Source organism: Anas platyrhynchos, chromosome 33 (assembly GCF_047663525.1).
Source record: "Anas platyrhynchos isolate ZD024472 breed Pekin duck chromosome 33, IASCAAS_PekinDuck_T2T, whole genome shotgun sequence".
Taxonomy (NCBI): Eukaryota; Metazoa; Chordata; class Aves; order Anseriformes; family Anatidae; genus Anas; species Anas platyrhynchos.
The window spans coordinates 5,696,798-5,721,403 of NC_092618.1; the positions used below are offsets into that span (position 1 = coordinate 5,696,798).

Consider the following 24,606-nt stretch of genomic DNA (forward strand, 5'->3'; position numbering starts at 1 on the left):
TGCCAGAATCATGACACCTTTTTTTCAAGCATTCTGCCAGTTTTTGAGGATTTTGCCATTGTTCAGGGGTGAATTTCCAACACACTGGGGGTGCCAACTGCTCTAGATGCCTGCCCATATCCACCCATACTCCCTGCCACCCACAACTATCCTGCCTCCGGGCAGATCTCCGGATGAGCTTCATAAGTAGTTGTTTAACTATAAGCAGAATCTGAAGTGCATTCATGAGGCAGAACAACAAGACTATGGTGGTCTGAGTATCCCAAGAATATTCAGTATCTTGGAGAGCTATTGTGACAAGCTCAGGGGATAAGAGGGTGGTGAAGGAGGAAGGCAGAGTGATCCAGGAGGATACAGGGGTGGTGAAGGAGAAAGGGAGAGTAAGCAAGTAAGGAAAAATATCCTCCCCTTTCCCCTCCACAGATTGACTCCCTAATGGAAAAAAACAATAGGTATAATTGCTAATAGTTTCCAAGATACAGTTTCCAAAGTACAGAGTCGACGATGTTACTGAATACAAATAACAAGTTAGAGTCATGACCACATATTTCATCGTCTCATAAGCCATTGCTACAACACACAGCACCATAATGATCTGAAACCAGGGCCCAGAGAGGATAAACAACACGACAGAGAGCAAATACGGAAAATAATGTACTATAATATTCAATTTGGAAAACAGGCGCAGCAGAGTTGAGATTAAAGCAATCAGCATCATGACAAGTGACTATTAAGCAGGTCTAATCCTTACACCAATTTTAGTTTAACACACTCTGATCAGATCTGCTGTTATCTCAACCTTTCGGGCCCCACGTTGGGCGCCAAAAAGACTGTCGTGGTTTAACCCGGCCGGCAGCTAAACACCACGCAGCCGTTCGCTCACCCTCCCCCCTCCCTCTCTGGGACGGGGGAGAGAAATGGAAAGTGAAGCCCGTGAGTTGAGATAAAGACAGTTTAATAAGACAGGAAAATAATAATAACAAAATAATAATAAAATAATAACAATAATAATACAATGGTGATAATAGGAAAGTAATAATAGTATGTACAAACAAGTGATGCACAATGCAATTGCTCACCACTCGCTGACCGATGCCCAGCCTAACCCCGAGCAGTCCGGCCCCCTCCCCCCAGCTAGCCACCCCTATATATTGTTTAGCATGACGTCAGATGGTATGGAATACCCCTTTGGCTAGTTTGGGTCACCTGTCCTGGGTCTGTCCCCTCCCAGCTCTTACTGCACCCCCAGCCTGCCCGTTGGCAGGACAGAGCAAAAGGCTGAGATGTCCTTGGCTTAGTATAAGCACTGCTCTGCAACAATTAAAGCATCGGGGTGTTATCAGCACTCTTCTCATCCTAAGCCAAAACACAGCATTCCACCAGCTACTAGGAAGAAAATTAATTCTGTGCTAACTGAAACCAGGACAGCCCCATAAAGGAAGAGGTCTTGGATAGGGCTTGTCATGTCAGAGGTGTCAGCTTTTGCCTGAAGTCATCCTTCAGGACTGCTTTCAGTTTTCAACACAGAGGGGGCCACTGCCTCCAAGATGCCTGGGGTAAACCGAACCATGCACGAGGGCCTGGAAAAAGTTACCCTGGCTGCATAGGAGCCGTTCTATATCCAAAAGCTGGAGGCAGGAAACAAATTTTTAGGGTGGTACGGAGCTGCAGGGCACATTGTGCAGGGTGTTCCGGCAGCCTTTATGTTCTTTTCCATCCTGGCTTCGGTGCTGCGTCTGTCTTAAGAAAGGAGTAGCCAACAGAGGTAAGACAGACACTGTGAGATCATGAAAGCCATCAGAAAACTACCCCTAAGAAGATGACTGATATGGGGAGGTCAGAAGAAGCCTGGCCAGGAGAAATGTGAGATTTGGGAGAGAGAAGAGGCCAGCAGGAATCAATGATTTCTGGGAGGCTAGAAGGTTCAGGCAATGTTGATTCTGCTGTAGCACTGACTTAAAAGAGTCATGTAAAGACCTTGCCCTATTTTAACCAGCAACATTAATCCTTAAACCTAAATGCTACTGTACACACTGTCAGGAATCCACTACTCTAATGCCTGACCTCAACGCATCCCTTGAAGCCAAAATTCATCACATAGCCCCTTCCCCTTGTTTTTACTCTCTTAATCACTCTGATCCCTGACCTTAACACTAGCATTAAAATGCTCTTTTTAACCCTAGGAAACTGCCTGAGAGACCTAAACAAAACCCTAAACCACAAAGCTTGTCCATACCCTAAACACAGACCTGATACCCACATAAGAATACCAAAACATTCCCATTCAAACTTTGCTTAATCTTTAACCCAGTAAGGTGGGCCCTAGTCCCTAGTCATATACATGAACACCTAACACCCAAAACCCCTGTTCCTGTGCATTAACCTCCTCACCTTCAGCCCCTCTACTAAGCCTTAACTTTAGGCCCGTCATCCCTTGGGACAGGGCAGGAACCATGAGGTTGCTCTGCAGTCATGGCACTCAAAGCTGAATGTGAGGGGCCATGGATCTCATCAGATTGTGGGCCACAAGGAGGAGACAGGGGAGAATGCTCTGATGAGCTCAGCTCTGCCTCAGGATCTCCTGCACCAGCAGGGGAGTGTGACTGTGGTGGTCACTGTGGGGTCACTTCTGTCTCTGCAGTTGATAGGGAAGCAGCAGGATCATGTCACAGAAAGGGACGGTAAGGTCACTTCTGTAGGTGGCAGGTCACCCTTGACTTAGAGCTGGGATCGGTACTTTTCGGCTGACATCTGCCAGTGGCCCTGGTAGGCCAGCAAAAGGCACCTGGCTGGCATGCTGACTGTGGGATCCCCTCTGCCTACATACCCAGGAGGACCCATGCAGAAAGAAGGCCCACATATGGGTTGTCCTGTCCCTTCTGCTTGAGTCCATGACTGGACAGCAGCAGGCCCATGGCTTGGAAGATGCTGGTGCGGTGACTTCTGTCTGGTTGGCTGACAGGCCGCAAGGAGCCTGATGGATTGGGATGCCTACTTTAGGAGGGGGTTCCACCCTGATGGAGCTTTCTTTTGTAGTAGAAAAGAGTAGGAGAGAAAAAACTGCCACAAAGTGCACTTTGGAATGTTGGTGCTGGCCACGAGGAGGAAGAACTGTCCCTCAGAGTGTTGTGCTGCGTTGCCAGAGGTCACCCAAAGAGCGTCTGTGATCAGAGCATGGCTTTGTGTGAGAAGGAGCAGCTGGGGAGGGTTGATGAGACACTGGTGAAATGATGGAAATGCTGGGATGAGAGCAAGGTGGTGAACAGAGACGGGTGTCTACAGTCCTCAAAGAAATAGGTGAAAGTCATCAAAGTCAACAAAGTGCTCTGCCGGGCACTGCCCAGCCCAGCCCGGCCCCTGCCCACCTCTCCCCACCACCCTGAAGGGTCCCTCCCCACCCCATCCCGAAGAAGGGTCTTCGGGATGGGGTGGGGAGGGTTGGGGACACAGAGACCCCTGCCTGACTCCAGGACTCCTTCCCTGGGTAAAGCGGCGCTTGGGCTGACGGGGCCGAGCTTCCTCCGCAGCACCACAGAATGCCAGGACGTTTTGGGCTGGGGGGGACCTCGGCGATCACGATGCTTCCCCCCAGCCCAGGCTGCCCAAAGCCCACCCAGCCTGGCCGTGGGCAGTGCCAGGGACGGGGCACCGCAGCCTGCGCCAAGGCCTCACTGCCCTGGGCGTGAAGGAGAGAAATCCCTGCCTGTCCGAAAGAAACCTGCCCTCTTTGAGGTTAAGGCCGTCACCCCTTGTCCTGTCGCTGCAGTCCATGATGAAGATCCCCCCCCAGCTTTCCTGGAGGCCCCTTTGGGCACGGGGAGGCCGCAGCGAGGTCCCCCCGCAGCCTTCTCCAGGCTCCACAAGCCCAGCTCCCTCAGCCTCTCTTCCCAGCGGAGCTGCTGCAGCCTCTGGGCATCCCCGCGGCCTCCCCACAGCCTTCTGGGGCTGGGGCCCTTCCTCTCCTCACCCCTGCATTCAGCCCCTCTCTGCAGCACTCTTTGCTTTCCTCCTTTCCAGATAAGGCATGGAAACTGAGCGCAGACTCGGCCATGGAATTCATCGTGAAGTATATCAGTGGCACAGAAAAGGTAATGGCAGCCGCTTGCATCACAGCTGTGCTCCTGGCGCTGCCCTCCAGGGGTCCCACACAGCCCCAGACCCCTCAAGGCTTTGGTCCTGCTGGCCGTGGGTGTCCCCCTAATGCTCTGTTGGTATCTTTGTGGCTGCCAGGACGACGAGGAGCAGAAGATGCTGTTCCTCAGCAAAATCTGCGATCTGTGCACATGTGTCACAGAGAGGGGTGTGCCAATGAACTTGCATGGCTTCTGCTGCCAAACTAACCTGGTGGAGAACATCATGGTGAGAGGATGCGCAGCGGGTTGGGGAAGGGGCAAGGCCCCCCGGCACCAGCCCCCTGGGAGGCGAGGGCTGGGGCAGCGCTGGCTCTGCTGCTGCTGGGTGCCGGCGGCTCCAAGGTCTCATCCTGCTTGTGCTCTGCAGGCGCTGCTGGAAAAGGAGCCCATGGACAGCTTGCGCACAGCATTCCGGCAGAAGGCCATGGAGACTGTCGCCCTCCTCAGGTGCGTGCCCAGCCCCTGGTGGCAATGTCCTGGTGGCCCTGAAGCTGGCAGGGAGGCTGCCCGTCCCTCCCAGGGATGCCTGGCCAAGGGAGGTCCGTGTCCTCCTTCATAAGCCTCGAGGCACTGCGTCCAACAGGCTCCTCTCTCTCTTTTCTTCAGCAACACCGTACCAACAGCACTGTGTGGCAAAAAGGAGAGTCTCCTAAACATGTGCTGCAAGAGCATCTTCTTTCTGCCTCCGGAGTCGGATGTGCCAGAGACAGGAGTGCTCTACGCCGAGGTATGTGCTGGGTGAGGTACCGGCACCCCCAGTCCTGCTGAGCTGCTGCCTTGCTTCCCCGTGCTGACACAACCAGAGACCAGTGCAGGGCCGGGGCCCAGATTTGCTTTCCCAGCCTCGCCCCTTCCCCGACCTGATCTTGTGCTGCAGGAGGTCTGCACACAGCAGCTTTTTAGCCCCAAAGCCACCCCTGAACTCCCGAGGGGCTCAGAGCCAGCTCCTGGGGGTGAGGAGGGCCACAGAAATAATTCGATGCTCTTCTGTCCTCCCTGCAGACTATGGATGCCTTGGACACCATGCTGGAGGGCTTCGTACGCAACTGTCCCATCGCCAGTTTCAACATAGAGATGCAGAATATGTTGAAGGTTTGGCATTTCCAAAGAATTTCCAAAGAATCCTCTCAGGTCACATTTGCAGACCGCTGTCAACCCCCAGCAACTTCTCTCCTCGCAGGTGATGCTGGACTTTGCTGTCTCCAAAAACTCAGCTGTGCGTGAGAGCGCTGTGAAGGTGATTGAGAGGCTGATTACTTTCATCCGCTGGTATTTGGTGATCAAGGTAAGGCACAAGGAATTTTCCACCCTTTCCTGCATCCCAGAGCATCCTGCCATGCAAGGGTGCCTGCGAGGTAACCCTCAACGCACGTGAGTGCCTCAGAAGCGTGAATCGAGGGTCTTTGTCCCTCCTTTGCCCCTGCTCTTCCCTCCCCAGGCCGTGCTCTCTCAGGGGCTGGCTCTGCCTCCACTAAGCCCTTTGTCTCTCCTCCCTTCCTCAAACAGATCTTAGGGAACTTTGAAAACTATGGCAACGATGAGCCCACAGATTTCAACCTGCGCATCCCCATCCTGGGCAAGCTGCTGGGCCACCTCTTGCTTTTCAGCAGTGGCGATGATTCCATGAGCCACTCAGCTTTGGAAAGTCTTCATCGCATGTACTCAGTCGTCAGAGAAGGAAGAGGTAAGAAGGTGTGGTAGGCAATGTCCATCTGCACACAGACATCTGCTGGTTTGTCTGCCTGTTCTCCCTGAGTATTGTGAAGGATTGTTTTTGTGCTTGGTGGAGGCTGCCCACGGAATTCTGCCAGGTTCCCTGGCCTCCTCTGCTCCTCACAGCAGCTTCCCGCAGCATTCTGGCTATCGTTTTCCGCAGAAGCTAGACGCTCACCTGCCGTCCAGGAGCAGTTCTCTGCTGCTGTGCTTCCCAACCCTCCCCAGATCACCTACCACGCTGTTTTGTGGTCTCCCCCAGTCTAAGCCATCGATCGATGAGCACTTCCCAAACCGCATCTTCCCCGAGGAGTGAACAGCAGAGCCAGCCGTGCATCACCAGGGATGGTGACGCCCTCCAGAATGCTCCCTGACTGTTTGCTCCCTGCCGTCTTAAAGGCAGGTGTCAGGGGGCTTCCTGCACATCCTGACCCCGAGCAGAAGGGGGTCTGTGACACGCTGCTACCCCCACGGCACCCAACGCCATTGCTTCTCCTCCTTCTGCATCATCCCTGAGGTCCCTCTTGCTCCCAGCACTCCTCACCTTGTGCTTTACATCCCTGCCCACCACTCTCCTCGCCGTGGGTCTGAGCCTCCCTCCTCAGCCATTCCTAGTGAAAGTGCTTTTCACCATTTGGCAAGCTTGTTGGCAAAGATGCTCTTCCCTACTGACTCTTCGCTGTTTCCCCCTGTTTAGAATGCATATTGAGAGCGGACATGGTAAATTATGCAGAGAGACACAAGAAATTGGAGTATGCAAAACTTCCATTTTCTACAACATCAACTCCGTGTGAAATTGCCAAGGTAATGAGCTCTGGCCTTGCTGGGGATCTTGTCCGCAGCATCAGCAGGCATCTCGTGTGAGCAAAGGGGTCCAGAACCGGTGGGGCTGGCACGGCCTCACTCGCCCTGCTGAGAGGGTTCCTCTTGTCCCCAGGCTGGGGCTATGCGAAGGCTGCTCCCCTGTGTCCCGGCAGCAGCTCCAGCCCTCCTGGCCACCAGCAAGCCCTGGTTACCTGCAGGGCCAGCACTCTGGCCCCATATGCCCCATCCTCACCCCTTCCCCCGAGGGCCCTCTCTCCAGAGCTGCCCTTGCTGCTCAGCTAAGCAGCACCCTTGGGACACTCAGTGAGGCATGTCTTTGCTTCTCCTTCTTCCCACAGGGGTTTGGAGGATACCTCTTCCCTGATGAGAGGCTGGACATCATCCTCACAGCCCTTGAAGCTTTACAAGACTCCAGCATCCATGACAAGAAGAGGGCCTGCAGCGTGCTGGACGCAGCCTTGGAGGTCCCTGACTACTGGCTGACAGATGTAAGTGGCCTGTGGCCATGGCCCTGCCCTTGAGCTCTTCCAGGCATTGTTCCTCTCTCCTTCCCTGCCTCCCTCCCTGCCTCCCTCGCACATCGGGGTCTCTTGGGCTCCAGAAGCCACCTGAAGCCAGCAGAGAGCAATGGAAGGCGCCAAAGTTTGAGTGGCAGCTGTGGCAATGGCTGCTGTCTGCTGGCAACACCATTCCCACTTTGTCCCCCAAGGTGCCAACGATCGTGGAGTGCATCAGGAGAAACCTGGGCAGCATCCACACGGCATCGGCGCGGCAGTGCCTGGACTCCCTGCTTCTCCAGCTGACCAAAAAGATGCCCTGGAGAGAAGTCATGAACCTGCTGCAGTTCTCTCCGCCACGTGACAGGTCCTGGCCTTAACATCCTTGAGGGCTTGTTCCGCGTCGGGAGATGCACCTGGAGACTCTCTGCTTGCCACACCAATGGCAAAGAGCAGGACATCCCCAAGGAGCACAGCCCTCCTTCCCACCAATGTGTTCCAGCCCTACTGGGCCAGCCAGGGCTGCAGCAGCCCAGCTGTCCAAGGCAGCCCAGAGTCCCCCTGCCCCCAGGGAACACCAGCTCAGCCCCCTCCTGCCTGCCCAGGCTGAGCCCTCAGTGCTCCCCAAGTCACAGGGGCTGCAGGACAGCCTGGGTCCTCTGGGGCTGGCCCAGTTTGTGGCCCTGCGGCTGAGGCAGCCTCACTGACAGAGTATTCTGGGCTTGCAGCACTGACCTGGCCATGTGGGAGGTGATCCTGGCCATGCCGAAGACCTTGAATTGGGTTTTAAACTTCATGATGGGCTTCTTGCAGCTGTGCTACTGGTGCACCGCAGTCTCCGAAGACACCTGCATCCGTCGCTTGGCTGTGAGTTCCCAGATGAAACCTTGCTCCCAGCAGGGCCACGTGTGCCCCTTCAGGCACACAGGCACAGCCCTGTGCCCATCTACCCCCAAACTGCCAGCTCCCGCAGGACGTACGGACACATGGTCCCTGGGGCCGGCAAGCCCCCGTAGCTCCCCGCGCCTGGTGCCTCTTTGGTGCCAGCTGGCGCTGCCCCATCCCTGCCCAAAGGTGGGAGAAGAAGAAGCTGCAGGGAGCCCTGCAGGCCCTGCCAGGCTCTCACTGCTCTTTCTTGCAGATGCTGGCCCAGAATGAAAGTTATGAGTTTGGTAACCCGGTGCACCTCCAGAGCTACCTGAGGCACCCAAGCCCAGAGATGCGCTTTTTGGTTCTGAAAGGGCTCTGCACCGTGTCAGAGAGCCCTGAGAAGGTGAGCGGGCCATCGTCAAGCAAAGCCATGTTGGCAGCCTGGGGCTTTGCTCTTCTGCCCTCCCGTCCCTCCCCGCTGCCAGGAAGCAAGGCAGGAGGCTGGTGCTCAGGAACCAGAGCCCTTTGCCCAGGGTGGTCTCTCACTGCCTCACGGAAGGGAAATGGTGTCTTTCCTACAGGCAAGGGAAATTCAGGTCTTGCTGCCAGACATCCTGGAGGCCCTGCAGGACACCAACACAGACGTGGTGCTGAAGGCCCTGCTTGTGCTGAAAAACGTGATGGCTCATGTGGAGAGGAGGAAGGCCAGTGGCCTGGCTCTGCAGCTGGCTGAGAAGCTCCTGCCATTCTTTGACCACGTAAGTGTGCTGCGGGAGCCCGAGCCCTCAGCTGGGCCCCCTGTAACGAGGGCTGCCCTTCAGCCCGGCCCTGTGGGCAGCACTCAGGCAGGGCCTTCCCAGTCTCCTCGTCAGCCCAGGCGCTGGGGAGCTCTGCTTGGGCATGGCTGGTGCGGCTGGTGGCGAAAGTGGGGTGGCTGGCGGGCAGCCTGCGATGGCAACCGATTGCGTTGCCCTTCACAGGCACCAGGCCTTGCAGCTGCCCCTGAGCAGCTCCTCTGGGAAGGATCCAGCGCTGAAGCATCTCACAGTGCTGGGAGCTCCCTTCACATCGGCCATGCTAATGCTGAAATTCCTCCTGTCCTCCTCCCTGCCAGGCGTCCAGCCAGGTGCAGGAGCACTCCATCTGCCTCTTCCAAACCGTGGTGGAGGCTGTGCTGCGGCAAAGGAAGAAGGAAATGAAGAGGACAGTTCACAGGAGCCTTCTCCCACTCTACTTTCACATGAGAGACCAGAGTGAGAGCGTAGCAAAGGTACAGATCTCAGAGCTGAGCAGTTATGTGGGCAAGGGTGTGCTGATGCCACAGGGTTGCTCTGGGGGATCTCTGGCCGGCAGCATGAGCTGCCTCCGATGGTGGCTGTCCCGTGGCCTTGCCTTGGCCACTGAACCCAGTGCACGCTGCCCCCCACCACAGCCTCCCATAACGCGCTGGGAAAGGCTCGCAGCCCTGCCAAGAGGAGGGGACAGAGGGACTCCTTCCCAAGGCTGTGCTGCTACCTCCCAACCTCTGCTGCTCCGCAGGCCTCTGGGGAAGCTCTTGCCGTGGCTGCAGAGTTTCTGCGACGCAAGGAGCTCAAGCGCTTGGCCCAGACAGAACAGACGTGGAGGATTGGAGAGTGCTTGGTAAGGCCCCAACTTGGTTTGCCCCAGCTGGGCAAACGCGCCCGGCCAGAGCCCGCTGCCTGCAGCCGCATCCTCGCTCCCTTCCTGCCAGCACAGAGCCCCAGGGGGCTCTTCTGCAGGCCCCTCTGCCCTCCCTGCCCCCAGGATGCTGGAGGAGACCCTGGAGAGGGTGTGCAAGCCCCGTGACCCTGCGTTCTCTCTCTCTCCAGCTGCAGCAGGACAGAGGCAGAGTAGAAGAATACCTGCAGCAGAGCCAGCCCTACCTGCAGGCCACTCAGACCGACTTGCGACTTGAGGCCGTCAGATTCATTGGTGAGCCCAGCCCCTGGGTCCCTCTTGGGGCAGCCTTTGGCAGCCCCAGGCACTGCCCTGTTGCCCCCAGAGCCCCCCGACTGGGCCCTTGCTCCAGGGTGTAGGAGGGGGCACAGCCTGGCTGGCCAGGCCAGGGGCTGCGCTGCTGGGAGCGTGCTGGGGAGCGGGGCTCTGATGGGGTCTCTGTGTCTAGGTCTTGCTGCGCGCTACTGCGAGGACCAGAGCGAGGAGAAGCAGAATGAAATCCTCAGAGGTGAGTGAGGGCAGTGGGGGATGTGCTAGGGCTGGGGGGACAGCGGCAGAGGCCCCCGTGCCTTGCCCTGCTCCAGGGAAATGCTTCGGGGCGGAGGAGCAATGCAGCCATAGGAACGAGGGAGAGGAGACGGGGTAGCCTGTGGTGTCAGGGAATGGCCTCCCAGCCTGGAGCTGGGCAGTGCCGCTGAAAGGGTTGAGTGTCCCTGAGGAAGAGTCAGGGGAAAGGGCAGTAAGGCTGACAGAAGGTGGGAGCCTGTTGTAGAGCACGCAACCAGGACGAAGAGGGAGATGAGACAGCCTACAAGCAGCTAGGAGCAGGGTCACGATTGCTAGCCCTTGCTCTCATGGGGAAGCACAATAGCGAGAGGAAAGAGTCCAGGAGATTCCTGGAGTGTGTGAATCCTCCCAAGGGATGGAGGCAGGTGGTGAGGGAACCAGCTTGTGAAGGTGCCCCACTTGACCTGTGGTGCGCAGGTGGGGAAGGACTGGTGGCTGCATTTGGGACATTGCTGAGCAGCAGCTTTCAACGGATTCCTTTGTCCCTCCTGCTCCTCCTGGCCTGGGGAAGAGTCGAGTGGGGCTGGCATGGTCTGCAGGGGATGCCTGGGGATCTCTGCAAGGAGTGGGTTTTCATCTCTGCTCTTCTTTCTTTTGCAGTCCTCCAGCCTTCAAAGAAAGACCCGGAACCCATGGTCCGTTCCTTGGCAGTTCAAACCACCGTGATGCTGACGTCAAGGCATACCGCAACGTCAGGACGGAGATTTCCACTGCCGTGTTGCCGCTAGCCCCGCAGCAGTCCCCAAAACCCTTTCGTAAATATTACTATAAATGTTTAAATCTTGCACATTTTATAAATATGACTAAATTCAGATCGAGTTGAGACTTCATTTGTAACAAGCCCAACGTTCAGATCTCCAGGAGTAGGCCCAATCTTCCAAGTTCCTCTCATGGGTCCCTTTTCTCCTGACCCATCCTGGAACCTTCAAAGAATTTCGGAATCCCTGGAACCCTCTAAAAGCTTCCAAATCCCTGGCCCCCCAGCACCTTCCCAGTACCTCCCAGTAGTGCCTGTATCTAGAGGTGTCTAGCAAGTGGTTAACCCACCCAGTGCCTCCCAATATTGCTTAGAGGCCCCAGCACCCTCCCAGTGCCCCCCAGTAATGCCTATGGGCCTTTAGGACCCTCCCAGTGTCCCCCAGTATTGCCTATGGGCCTTCAGCACTCTCCCAGTGCCCCCCCAGTATTGCTCAGAGCCTCCCAGCACCCTCCCAGTGTCCCCCAGTAATGCCTATGGGCCTTCAGGACCCTCCCAGTGCCTCCCAGTAATGCCTATGGACCTTCAGCACTCTCCCAGTGCCCCCCCAGTATTGCTCAGAGCCCCCCAGCACCCTCCCAGTGCCCCCCAGTAATGCCTATGAGCCTTCAGGACCCTCCCAGTGCCCCCCGGTAATGCCTATGGGCCTTCAGAACCCTCCCAGTGCCCCCCAGTAATGCCTATTGGCCTTCAGGACCCTCCCAGTGTTCCCCAGTAATGCCTATGGGCCTTCAGGACCCTCCCAGTGTCCCCCAGTAATGCCTATGGACCTTCGTTACTCTCCCAGTGCCCCCCAGTAATGCCTATGGGCCTTCAGAACCCTCCCAGTGCCCCCCAGTAATGCCTATTGGCCTTCAGGACCCTCCCAGTGTCCCCCAGTAATGCCTGTGGACCTTCAGCACTCTTCCAGTGCCCCCCCAGTATTGCCCAGAGCCCCCCAGCACCCTCCCAGTGCCCCCCAGTAATGCCTATTGATCCTTGGTACTCTCCCAGTGCCCCCCAGTGCTGCCCTCAGCCGCCTCAATTCTGTTCCAGTGCGCCCCAGTAATGCCTGGAGACCCCCCAGTTCCCTCCCAGTGACCCCAGTGCTGTCCTGAGTGTCCCCAGTTCCCTCCCAATGCGTCCCAGTGTTGCTTAGAGCCCGCCAGCACCCTCCCAGTGCCCCCCCCCAGTAATGCCTGCGGATCTTCAGCTCTCTTCCAGCGCCCCCCAGTGTCGCTCAGAGGTTCCCAGCACTCTCCCAGTGCCCTCCAGTAATGCCCAGAGACCTCCTGTAGGCATTACTGGTGGGCACTGGGAGAACACTGAGGGGCTCTAGACAGCAATTTGGGGCACTGGGGTGTTATTGAGGGGCTCTGTGCAGTACTGGGGGGCACTGGGAGGGTACTGGGATGCACTAGATGCACACTGTGGGGACTCTGGGGAGCACTGGGTGGAACTGTGAGCACACTGGGGCACGGGGGCCAGCACTGGGGGTTACTGGGAGGGTACTGGTGACCTCTGGGCAGAACTGGGGGACACTGGGAGGGAGCAGGGGGGTCTCTAGGCATTACTGGGGGGCACTGGGAGGATGCTTGGGGACTCTGAGCAATACTGGGGGGAACTGGGAGAGAACTGGGGGCACTCAGGATGGAACTAGGGGGCACTGGGAGGGTATTGGGGGTCTCCAGGCATTACTGAGGGGCACTGGGAGGGAGCTGGGGGTCTCAGGCATTACTGGGGGGGCACTGGGAGGGAACTGGGCATCTCAAGTCCTTACCGGGGGGGCACTGGGAGTGATCTGGGCATCTCCGGTCCTTACCGGGGGGCACTAGAACGGTGTGGGGGGGTTCTGAGCAATACTGGTGGGCACTGGGAGGGAACTGGGCGTCTCTGGTCCTTACTGGGGGGACACTGGGAGTGATCTGGGAGTCTCCAGTCCTTACCGGGGGGGCACTGGGAGTGATCTGGGCGTCTCCAGTCCTTACTGGGGGGCACTGGGCGGGAACTGGGCATCTCCAGTCCTTACTGGGGGGCACTGGGAGGGAACTGGGCGTCTCCAGTCCTTACTGGGGGGACACTGGGAAGGAACTGGGCGTCTCCAGTCCTTACCGGGGGGCACTGGGAGGGAACTGGGCGTCTCCAGTCCTTACTGGGGGGCACTGGGAGTGATCTGGGCATCTCCAGTCCTTACTGGGGGGCACTGGGAGTGATCTGGGCGTCTCCAGTCCTTACTGGGGGGCACTGGGAGGGAACTGGGCATCTCCAGTCCTTACTGGGGGGACACTGGGAAGGAACTGGGCATCTCCAGTCCTTACCGGGGGGCACTGGGAGGGAACTGGGCGTCTCCAGTCCTTACCGGGGGGCACTGGGAGTGATCTGGGCATCTCCAGTCCTTACTGGGGGGCACTGGGAGTGATCTGGGCATCTCTGGTCCTTACTGAGGGGCACTGGGAGGGAACTGGACATCCCCAGTCCTTACTGGGGGGCACTGGGAAGGAACTGGGCATCTCCAGTCCTTACCGGGGTGGCACTGGGAGTGATCTGGGGGTCTGCAGTCCTTACTGGGGGGCACTGGGAGGGAACTGGGCGTCTCCAGTCCTTACTGGGGGGGCACTGGGAGTGAACTGGGGGTCTGCAGTCCTTACTGGGGGGCACTGGGAGGGAACTGGGCGTCTCCAGTCCTTACTGGGGGGCACTGGGAGGGCTCTGAGCAATACTGGTGGGCACTGGGAAGGAACTGGGCATCTCCGGTCCTTACCGGGGCGACACTGGGAGTGAACTGGGGGTCTGCAGTCCTTACTGGGGGGCACTGGGAGTGAACTGGAGGTCTGCAGTCCTTACTGGGGGGCACTGGGAAGGAACTGGACATCCCCAGTCCTTACTGGGGGGCACTGGGAGTGAACTGGGCGTCTCCAGTCCTTACCGGGGCGACACTGGGAGGGTACTGGGAAGGGGGGGGCTCCGCTCCTCGGTTCCCAGCGCGGCCCCGCCCGTGCCCCGCCCCCCCCCACCCCCCCCATCGTCGTGTGTCCCCCCCCCCCCAGCCGCCGCCGCCGCCCTTTGTCCGCCGCCGCCGCGGGCCCCGCCATGGCGCCGCCGTGATGCGCGGCGGGGCCGGGGGGGGGGAAGCGGGGCCGGGGGCAACCGGGAGCCTGATGCCGGGGCCGCCGCCATGGGGCAGGTCCTGGGCTTCGCCCACTGCAGTACGGAGCGGGGGGGGGGGGCGGGGGGGGGGTACCGGGGATGGGGGGTACCGGGGATGGAAACGGGAGGGGATGGGGAGGGGGTACCGGGAGCGGAGGGGGGGCCGGGGGGGGGGGACCGGGTGGGGATGGGGGGGGTGGGGGGGGTACCGGGAGGGGATGGGGAGGGTACTGGGAAAGGATGGGGGGGGTACTGGGAGGGGATGGGGGGGCACCGGGAGGGGATGCGGGGGGTGGGGGGGGTACCGGGAGGGGATTGGGGGGGGGGGGTACCGGGGATGGGGGGGCACCGGGAGGGGATGGGGGGGGTGGGGGGGGCACCGGGAGGGGATGGGGGGGGGTACCGGGGATGGGCAACCGGGAGGGACCGGGTGGGGATGGGGAACCGGGAGGGGGGGCACCGGGAGGGGATGGAGAGGGTGGGGGGACACCAGGGATGGGGAACCGGGGGAGGGGGGGGGGGGACACCGGGGATGGGGGCATCGGGAGAGGATTTAGGGGATGGGGGGGGCACCGGAGGGCAGGGTGGGGTATAGGGAGTGTCTGGGGGGGGGCGGGGGGGGGCACCCGTGATGAAGCCACGGGGACACAGTGGGCATGGGGGTGTGGGGGGGGCAGGTTTGGGGGGCACCTGTAACTGGGGGGGGGGCAATACGGATGCACGGGGGGGGGGCAGGCCTTGTAGGGTGACCCCCATGCCCCCCTCCTTGCCCCTCTGATCACCCCCCCCCCCCCCAGAAGAGGCTCCATCCACGGCCTCCACCACGCCGGACTCCACGGAGGGTGAGTGGGGCCGAGCCCCCCCCCAGCCCAAATTAGGGTGACTATGGAGGGGGGGGAGCAACCCCCTGACCCCCCCCCCCATCCCCATTGCCCCCCCCCCCCCTCAAGGCAGCCCCGAGGAGCCGGACTTCGCCGAGCTGCAGGCGGCACCGGAGCCCCCCGAGGAGGAAGAGGAGGATGAAGATGCAGAGGTGGCGTCAGGGGGGGGCCGGGGCCCCCCCCGGGAACTCACTTTCTCCTACATCGCCTTCTCCGGGGGGGGGGGCCCCCCCGGCGAGCCAGCTCCCCGAGGTCGTCGGGACCCCCGCCGGGGCCGCCCCCCCCGCCTGAATCCCCCCCCCCCCCGGGGGCCGGACCCCCGCGCTTCTGCTCGTGCCCCCCCCACGAAGTGCCCCGGGGGACCGGGGGGGCCGGGGGGGGGCCCTTCGGTGCTGGCAGACCCCGTGCCCAGGGAGCCCCCACCGAGCCTGGGTATGGGGGGGGGCAAAATGATGGGGGGGGGTTGATGAAAGGGGATGGGGGGGGGGGAAGGGAGGGTGTTGGGGGGGGGCAGGTGATGGGGGGGTCAACAGGAAACCCTGGGGGGGCTTAGGGTGCTGGGGGGGGGCAGAGGGGCCTGGTTACTGGGGGGGTCTTGAGGGGGGGGGGGGCTCAGGGCACTGCTTGTGCCCCCCCCACCCAGCTTCTCCCCCCCCCTTCCCACAGCAGCGCCCGTGGGGCCCCCCCCGCCGCCCGCTCTGCCCCCCCCGCCTGCAGGGGGAGCCCCTCGAGCCCCCCCGCTGGAGCCCCCCCCGGCCCCCCCCCAAATCCCTGAGGGGCCCCCGCCCCCCCCCAACCAATCGCCGAGCCCCACAGGAGCTGACGTCCTGGGTGAGCAGCCAATCAGGGCCCCGGGATGCATTTTTTGGGAGGGGGGGGGACCGGGGGGGGGGGGGCAGGAATCCGGTTGCAGGGTGGGGCGCGATTGGTGGCTAAAAATAGGGGGGGGGGAGGCCCCCCCCCCCTGCACACAGCACCCGAGGCGCCATGGAGGGGCAAGGTGGGTGGCGGGGCCCCCCCCAGGCCTTTTGGGACCCCCCCAGCCTTTTGGGACCCCCCCCAGCTTTTTGGGACCCCCCCCCAAAGCTTTGTTGGACCCCCCCTATGCTGGGGGCTGGGGACTGGGAGCACTGGGATGTATTGGGGGGGGACTGGGAGCACTGGGAGAGGCCGTGGGGGGGGGCTGGGGACATTGAGGGGGGCACTGGGAGGAACTGGGGATGTGGGGAGGGGGCTGGGTGGGGGTACTGGGGGGTACTGGGAAGTACTGGGAGGTTCTGGAGGGGATACTGGGAGCATGGGGGGGGGTCTTAAAGGAGGCTGGGAAGGGGGGGAACATGGGGGGCACTGGGAGGGGTCTGCAGGGGGCACTGGGAGGGACTGGAAGCACGCTGGGGACACTGGGGTGATCTGGAGGGGATAGTGGGTGGACACTGGGAGCACTGGGGTGACACTGGGACTATCAGAGGGGCACTGGGGGGACCTGGAGGGGCTACTGGGGAGACTCTAGGGACTCTGGGGTGACCCGGAGGGGTTACTGGGAGCACTGGGGTGTCCTGGAGGGGCTTCTGGGGAGACTCTAGGGCTACTGGGAGCACTGGGGTGACCTGGAGGGGCAACTGGGAGCACTGGGGTGACCAAGAGGGGCTACTGGGGGCCACTGGGAGCCTTGACGGGGATACTGGGAGTACTGGAGGGGGCATTGGGACCTGTAGCAGGGCCCTGGGGTGACCTGGAGGGGCTACTGGGAGCACTGGGGTGACACTGGGACTATCAGAGGGGCTACTGGGGAGACCCTAGGGGCACTGGGGTGACCTGGAGGGGCTACTGGGGAGACTCTAGGGCTACTGGGGAGACCTGGAGGGGCTACTGGGAGCACTGGGGTGTCCTGGGGTGGCTACTGGAGGAGACTCCAGGGACACTGGGATGACCTGGAGGGGCTACTGGGAGCACTGGGGTGACACTGGGACTATCAGAGGGGCACTGGGGTGACCTGGAGGGGCTACTGGGGAGACTCTGGGGACTCTGGGGTGACTGGGGGGGGCTACTAGGAGCACTGGGGTGACACTGGGACTATCAGAAGGGCACTGGGGGGACCTGGAGGGGCTACTGGGAGCACTGGGGTGACCTGGAGGTGCTACTGGGGAGCCTCTGGGAACTCTGTGTCACCCCAGAGGGGCTACTGGGAGCACTGGGAGGCCCGCTGGGAGGCCCCGGCACCCACACCAGTGTCCCCGCAGTGTGGGAGCTGCTGTACTGGCGCGCCCCGGGGCGCTCGGCGCTGGCGCTGGCGGGGACGCTGGGCACCCTTGGGTGCTTGGCGCGCTTCAGCGCCGTCAGCGTGGGCGCGTACGGGGCGCTGGCGGTGCTGGGGGTCACCCTCCCCCTGCGCCTGCACCAGGTGGCCCTAAGGGCGCTGCGCCGCGGCCCCCCCACCCCCGAGCAGCCCAGCCGGTGAGTGACACCCCCCGAAATCCCACCCCGGAGCCTCTGGGGTGTCCCCGGCCATATGGGATTGGGGTGGCCCCTGGGATTGGTGTCCCCGTGGTTTGGGGTGGCCTCGTGATTTGGGATGGCCCTTGGGATCCCTGTCCCTATAGCATTAAGGTGGCCCGTGGGATCCCCATCCCCATAGTTTGGGGTGTCCCTTGGGATCCCTGTCCCTATGGCATTGGGGTGGCCCCTGGGATCTCTGTCCCCGTAGTTTGGGGGGTCCCCTGGGGTCCCAGTCCCTATGGTATTGGGGTGGGCCTTGGGATCACTGTCCCCATGGGTTGGGGTGGCCCCTGGGATCGCCATCGCTGTGTTTTGGGGTGTCCCCGTGGTTTGGGGTGGCCCTTGGGATCCCCGTCCCTATGGCATTGGGGTGTCCCCTGGGGTCCCAGTCCCTATGGTATTGGGGTGGCCCCTGGGATTGCCATCGCTGTGTTTTGGGGTGTCCCCGTGGTTTGGGGTGGCCCCCGGGATTGGTGTCTGTGTGGTCTGGGGTGGCCCCATGGTTTGGGATGGCCCTTGGGATCCCCATCCCTATGTTATTGGGGTGGCCCTTGGGATCCCCATCCCCAGGGCATTGGGGTGGTCCCTGGGATCCCCAACCCCATGACATGGGGTGTCCCCTCCTGTCCCCATCCCCGTCACATCGGGTGTCCCTGGGGTCCCCATCCCCGTGACATTTGGGTACCCCCTGGCATCCCCAACCCCATAACGCACAACGGCCCCTCCCATCCCCATCCCCGTCCCCCTACGCGATCCCCTGACCCCCCACACCCCGGGGTGACCCTGCCGCCCCTATTCCCACCCCCGGGTGACCCGTCCGGGTGACCTGGTGGCCGTCCTTGTCCCCAGGGGGCAGGGTCTCCATCCTGGTGCTGTCCCCAGGGCATTGGGGTGTCCCCTGGGGTCCCCATCCCCATGACATTGGGTACCCCCTGGGATCCCCAACCCCATGACACGGGGTGTCCCCTCCTGTCCCCATCCCCATGACATTGGGTACCCCCTGGGATCCCCAACCCCATGACACGGGGTGTCCCCTCCTGTCCCCATCCCCATGACATTGGGTACCCCCTGGGATCCCCAACCCCATGACACGGGGTGTCCCCTCCTGTCCCCATCCCCATGACATTCGGGTACCCCCTGGCATCCCCAACCCCAGAACGCACAACGTCCCCTCCCATCCCCATCCCCGACCCCCTGCCCGTCCCCGTGCCCACCCCGTGGGTGACCCGGCCGGGTGACCCGGTGGCCGTCCTTGTCCCCAGGGGGCCGGGGGACGCGGTGGGGCTGAGCCCCGAGCAGCAGCAGCGCTGGGCCCGGCGCCTGGGCCGGCACCTGGCGGCCGCCACCCGCACCCTCACCCGCCTCTTCCTCGTCCACAGCATCCCCGAGTCCCTCAAGGTGACGGGGGGCACGGGGGGGGGGCACGGGGGACAGGGGGGTCACGGGGGGCAGGGGGGTCATGGGGGGCAGTGGGGTTGTAGGGGAAGATTGGGGTTATGGGGGGACATTGGGGTTGTGGGGGAAGATTGGGGTTGTGGGCGAATATTGGGGTTGTAGGGGACATTGGGGTTATGGGGGAAGATTGGGGTTGTAGGGGAATATTAGGGTCACGGGGGGCAGCGGGGTCACAGGGGGCAGCAGGGTTATGGGGGGACATTGGGGTTGTAGGGGAAGATTGGGGTCATGGGGAGCAGTGGGGGGGCAGCGGGGGGGGTTAAGGGGGGGCAGGGGGGTCATGGGGGGTAGAAGGGTCATGGGGGGCAGCGGGGTTGTAGGGGAAGATTGGGGTTATGGAGGGACATTGGGGTTGTAGGGGAATATTAGGGTCATGGGGGGCAGCGGGGTTGTAGGGGAAGATTGGGGTTATAGGGGACTTTGGGGTCATGGGGGGCAGTGGGGTTGTAGGGGAAGATTGGGGTTATAGGGGACATTAGGGTCATGGGGGATAGGAGGGGGCATTGGGGTCACGGGGGGCAGCAGGGTCATGGGGGGCAGCGGGGTTGTGGGGGGACATTGGGGTTATAGGGGAAGATTGGGGTTGTGGGGGAAGATTGGGGTTATAGGGGATATTGGGGTCATGGGGGACAGGAGGGGGCATTGGGGTCACAGGGGGCAGTGGGGTTATGGGGGAATATTGGGGTTATGGGGAACAGGAGGGGACACGGGGTGCTATGGGGCTGTGGGGGGCACTGGGGTCACTGGGACCATGGGGAGACATGGAAGGGCATCGGGGTCCTGGGGGACTATGGGGGGGGACATTGAGGACATGGGGGGACATTGGGGACATGGGGGGACACCGGGGACATTTGGGGACATTGGGGACATGGGGGGGACAACGGGGACATGGGGGGGGACACCGGCCCCTGTGGCACAAGGGGGCTGTGGGCGTGGGGAGGGGGCCAGCGGGGGGCGCTGTGGGGTGCCATGGGGTGGGGACGGGGTTGGGGACGGGGTTGGGGACAGGGTTGGGGACAGCGGCGGTGACAGCGCGCTCCGGGCGCAGTTCGCCTTCCTCTTCTACCTGCTCACCTACGTGGGGGCCGTCTTCAACGGGGTGACGCTGCTCGGAGTGGGTACGGCACGGGGGGGGCATGGGGGGGGACATGGGGACATGGGTGGGGACATGGGGATGGGGACACATGAATAGGGATGGGGACATGGGGACAGGGATGAGGATATGGGGACAGGGATGGGAACAGGGGATATGGGATGGTGATGGGGACATGGGGACGGGATATGGGATGGGGACACGGACATGAGGACACAAGGATAGGGACATGGGGATGGGGACATGGGGACAGGGATGAGAATATGGGGACGGGGATGGGGACACAGGGATGGGGTATGGGATGGGGACATGGGGACATGGGGACGGGGATGGGATATGGGATGGGGACACGGACATGGGGATGGGGACATGGGATATGGGATGGGGACACAGGGACATGGGATGGGGACAGGAATGGGGCAAAGGGATGGGGACACGGGGTGGGGACATGGGGACATGGGATGGGGACAGGGATGGGGACATGGGTTATGGGATGGGGACATGGGTTGGGGACAGGGGGATGGGATATGGGATGGGGATGGGGACACAGAGATGGGGACATGGGGATGGGGACATGGGTGATGGGGACATGGGTGATGGGATGGGGACATGGGGTGGGGACACAGGGTGGGGACAGGGGATGGGGACATGGGGACACGGGGGGGACACAGGGTGGGGACATGGGGACAGGATATGGGATGGGGACATGGGGTGGGGACATGGGGACATGGGAGGGACATGGGATGGGGACACGGGGACATGGGGACGGGGACAGGAATGGGGCAAAGGGATGGGGACATGGGGACACGGGGATGGGGACACAGGGACAGCAGTTTGGGAGCATGGGGGGGCACCTTATGGGGACAGGGGGGGTGGGGGACACATGGGGACATGGGGGGGACACAAGGGGACAAGGGGGGGTCCCTGATGTGGCCGCTCCCCCCCCAGGCGTCATCTGCGCGTTCACCTTCCCCGTGCTCTACCGGCACCACCAGGTACGGGGGGGGGGACACGGGGGGGGCACGGGGCTGGGGACACCAGGGGGGGGTGACACAGGTGGGGGGGGGACAGGTTTGGGGACATTGGGGACACGGGGTGTGGAGAGCATTGGGGACAGCAGGGGGAGGCTCACCGGGGGTGGAGAGCATCGGGGATCCCTCTGCCCCCCCCCACGTCCCCAATTGCCCCCCTCCCGGTCCCCAATTGCCCCCAAGACGTCCCCAATTGCCCCCCCACCCTAAAAAAAAAAATTGTCCCCAACTGTCCCCAAGGCCCAAATCGACCGGTACGGCAGCCTGCTGAGGAACCACCTGAGTCACCTCCGCGCCAGGTGAGGGACCCCCCCCCAATTTTTGGGGTGACCCCCCTCATTTTGGGGTGCCCAAAAAAAATTTTGGGGTGCCCCCTCCCCAAATTTTGGGGTGCCCCCCAATTTTTGGGGTGCCCTGTCTAAAAATTTTGGGGTGCCCCCCTCCCCAAATTTTGGGGTGCCCCCCAAAAATGGGGTGCCGCATTCCCAAATTCTGGGGTGCTCCCCAAATTTTGGGGTGCCCCCTCCTCATTTTTGGGGGGGTTCCCCCCCTTTTTTGGGGTGCCCCCACCCCAATTTTGGGGGTGCCTCCTCTAAAAATTTTGGGGTGCCCCCTCTCCAATTTTTGGGGTGCCCCCCAATTTTTGGGGAGCCCCCTCCCCAATTTTTGGGGTGCCCCCCCCCACGGCCACCCTCTGTCCCCAGGATCCAGGCCAAGCTCCCAAGTGCCAAAGCGAAGCCGCAGTGACCCCCCCCCTCCCCGGGGGCGTCACCCTGCTGGGGGGGGGGGGACACGACCGGGGGCTCCCCCCCAACCCCCCTCTGTGGGGGGGTTCGCTCGGGGGGGGGGCGCGGGGGCCCCCCCTGCGCGGGGTTTACACTTTAATAAAAACTCTTGTGACAAAGTGGCTCATTTGGGGGGGGGGCAATGTGGGGGGGGGACACCTTGGGGACATGGGGGGGGGCAGTGGGGATGGGGGGGGCTTGGGGACATGGGGGTGGGTGTGGGGACACATGGGGGGGCCTTAGGGACCTGGGGGGGGTCTTGGGGACATGGGGGGGGACAAAAAATGGGGGACACAGGGGAGGGGATAGACATGGGGGGGCCTTGGGGACATGGGGGGGTCTTGGGGACATGGGGGGGGGGCAGTGGGGACATTGGGGGGGGGCCTTGGGGGCACGGGGGGGGGCACAAGGGGACCACGAGGACACGAGGGGAAGTGGGGGGGGGGCAAAATGGGGGACACAGGGGAGGGGAGGGACATGGGGGGGGCTTTGGGGACATGGGGGGGGGCTTGGGGACATTGGGGGGGGCACAAGGGGGCCACGAGGGGACATGGGGGGGGGCAAATGGGGGACACGGGGGGGGGGTGAGCGGCCGGGGGGGACACGCGGGGAGGTGTCCGTGGGGTCCCCAAATCCCCCGTGCCCCCCCCTCCCACGCGTGTCCCCCCCCCTTGCCCCCGTGTCCCCCCCCCCCACGTGTCCCCAGCCCCGCAGAGCGCGGGAAAACCTTGGCGCAGGCCCCGCCCCCCGGCCCTCCAAGCCCCGCCCCCCAGCCCGCCAAGCCCCGCCCCCCTCCCTCCCCGTTGCCAGGGCCACGGCGGTTGCCGCGCGACGTAAACAAAGGACGCCGGACGTGGTGACGTCAGGGGCATGGAACGCCGTCGCCATGGCGACACGCGCAGTGTTTACTCCGGCGGCGGCGGCAGCACGTGGGGCCGGGCCGGGGCACCGGCACCGGGACAGCCCGGGGGGGACCGGGCCTACGGGCACCGGGACAGCCTGGGGGGGCCGGGACCGGGACAACCGGGACCAGGATACCGGGACCAGGACAGCCTGGGAGAACCGGAACAACCAGGACTGGGACAGGGCCCACCGGGACAGGGACAACCGGGACCGGGATAGCGGCACCGGGACCGGGACAGCCTGGGGGAGCCAGGCCCACCGGGACATCCCGGGGGGACCAGGACAACCAGGACCGGGATACTGGCACCGGGACTGGGACAGCCCGGGGGAACCGGGACAACCAGGACCGGGATGGCCCCGGGGGGGACAAGGCCTGCAGGCACTGGCACCGGGACAGCCTGGGGGGACCGGGCTTACCGGGACAACCAGGACTGGGATAATTGGGACAGGCTGGGGGGACCGGGACAGCAGGCACCGGGGCAGGGACAGCCCGGGGGGACCGGGACAGCAGGCACTGGGACCAGGAAAGTCCGGGACAATTGGACCTGCAGGCACCGGGACCGGGACAGCCCGGGACAACCGGGACAGCCTGGGACAAGCAGCCCTGCAGGCACCGGGACCGGGTGCACCGGGGGCCAGGAGGGCTGGGGACAAGGTGACCAGGGCCACCAGGACCGTGCAGAGGGGGCCACCGGCTCTGCAGGCACCAGGATGGAGTCACCGGGGCCAGGACAGCCGGGGACAACCGGGCCTGAAGGCACCGGGACAGGGAGCACCCGGTACCGGGAGCACCGGGGAGCCCCAGCACCGGGGACGGCCGGAGACAGGAGCAGTGGGGCTGGGGGCACCCCGGGGGCAGGGAGTGAATGAATGAATGAATGAATGAATGAATGAATGAACGAACGAATGAACGAATGAATGAATGGGAACGCGTGGGAACGGCCCCGCGGGCCGGCCGGGCGCGGTGGCCCCGCCGTGACTCAGCGCCGGGCGCGGGCTCCCACGGGTGACATCAGAGCCCCCGGCCGTGCCCCGGCCGTGCCACCCGGGGCCGAGCCATCGGTCGGGAGCCCGGGGGTGGTCCCCGAGCCCGGGATGGGCACGGCGGGGGCGGCAGCCGGTTAATCCCCGGGAGATCCTGCCCCGGGAGGGGGGATGCATCCCGTGTCCCTGTCATCCTCCGGGACCTGCCTCCCCCTTCCCGGCTCCCCGGGACCATCCCCCGAGAGTCTGGCCCCCGACACCCCCATACTGGGAACCTCCGGTGCCCCCCGCCCCAAAAACCCCGGGGGCTTTGCAGCCCGGTCCCGGTTGCACCCTGTCGGGGGCTCTCCCTGTTGTCCCGGTACCGAGACCACCCGGTGGTCTGCAGCCAGGTCCCGGTAACACCTCGGGGGGGGCAAATAGAGTTGCCGCGGTACCGGGACCAGCCCCCCCCCGCCCCCCCGGTGACTCACCGCCGGGTCTCGGTATCACTTACAGGGGGTTCCCGGTGTCCCGGTCCCGGCACGTCCCGGTGCTCTGCAGCCCGGTCCCGGTAACGTCTCGGCGGGAGGGGGGAGGGGAGGGGGAGGGGGTGTCCCCGGTAGCGGGGGCGGGGAACGGGAACACCCCCCCCCGGGGCCGGTGCTCTGAGCACGTGCGTGGCGGGGCTGGGGGGGGAATTCCCAGCTTGGGGGCGGGGTTACGGGAGGACGTCACGGGGGGGGGGCGGAGCACCGGGGGTGGGGGGTGGGGGTCACCGGGTTTACGGGGGGGGGGTCAGCAAGGGAGGGG

General features: G+C 62.8%; 2 protein-coding genes across 5 annotated transcripts; both read left to right on the plus strand.

The window, feature by feature from the left end:
• The first annotated feature begins 4,049 nt into the window (after window positions 1-4,049).
• On the plus strand, window positions 4,050-11,901 carry LOC119716331 (uncharacterized). Its single transcript, XM_072029973.1, has 11 exons — window positions 4,050-4,088; window positions 4,717-4,860; window positions 5,136-5,225; window positions 5,314-5,418; window positions 7,010-7,159; window positions 7,381-7,535; window positions 7,897-8,035; window positions 8,310-8,441; window positions 8,620-8,796; window positions 9,153-9,308; window positions 11,848-11,901. The coding sequence occupies exons 1-11, from the start codon at window positions 4,050-4,052 to the stop codon at window positions 11,899-11,901; spliced, it is 1,341 nt and encodes a 446-aa protein (XP_071886074.1).
• Window positions 11,902-14,067: 2,166 nt separating this feature from the next.
• On the plus strand, window positions 14,068-22,046 carry RTN2 (reticulon 2). Of its 4 annotated transcripts, none has more exons than XM_038185439.2 (10): window positions 14,068-14,245; window positions 14,987-15,028; window positions 15,137-15,499; window positions 15,734-15,898; window positions 17,308-17,521; window positions 18,826-18,961; window positions 20,067-20,136; window positions 21,060-21,106; window positions 21,383-21,441; window positions 21,847-22,046. In XM_038185439.2, the coding sequence occupies exons 1-10, from the start codon at window positions 14,215-14,217 to the stop codon at window positions 21,887-21,889; spliced, it is 1,170 nt and encodes a 389-aa protein (XP_038041367.2). In that variant the 5' UTR covers window positions 14,068-14,214; the 3' UTR covers window positions 21,890-22,046. The 4 variants fall into 4 exon arrangements, with proteins under 4 accessions (XP_038041367.2, XP_038041364.2, XP_038041365.2 ...); XM_038185436.2 differs by having other exon boundaries at window positions 14,070-14,245; window positions 14,984-15,028; XM_038185437.2 differs by having other exon boundaries at window positions 14,070-14,245; window positions 14,984-15,028; window positions 15,737-15,898.
• The last annotated feature ends 2,560 nt before the right edge of the window (window positions 22,047-24,606 follow it).

Excerpts from the sequence above, each read along its gene's own strand:
- LOC119716331 (XM_072029973.1), top strand. The coding sequence starts at position 4,050 with ATGGAATTCATCGTGAAGTATATCAGTGGCACAGAAAAG. Across the intron at positions 4,089-4,716 it reads ATATCAGTGGCACAGAAAAG|GCTCCTCTCTCTCTTTTCTT; the intron begins GTAATGGCAGCC and ends TGCGTCCAACAG. Across the intron at positions 8,442-8,619 it reads TGTCAGAGAGCCCTGAGAAG|GCAAGGGAAATTCAGGTCTT; the intron begins GTGAGCGGGCCA and ends TCTTTCCTACAG.
- RTN2 (XM_038185436.2), top strand. The coding sequence starts at position 14,215 with ATGGGGCAGGTCCTGGGCTTCGCCCACTGCA. Across the intron at positions 14,246-14,983 it reads CCTGGGCTTCGCCCACTGCA|AAGAGGCTCCATCCACGGCC; the intron begins GTACGGAGCGGG and ends CCCCCCCCCCAG. Across the intron at positions 17,522-18,825 it reads ACCCCCGAGCAGCCCAGCCG|GGGGCCGGGGGACGCGGTGG; the intron begins GTGAGTGACACC and ends CCTTGTCCCCAG.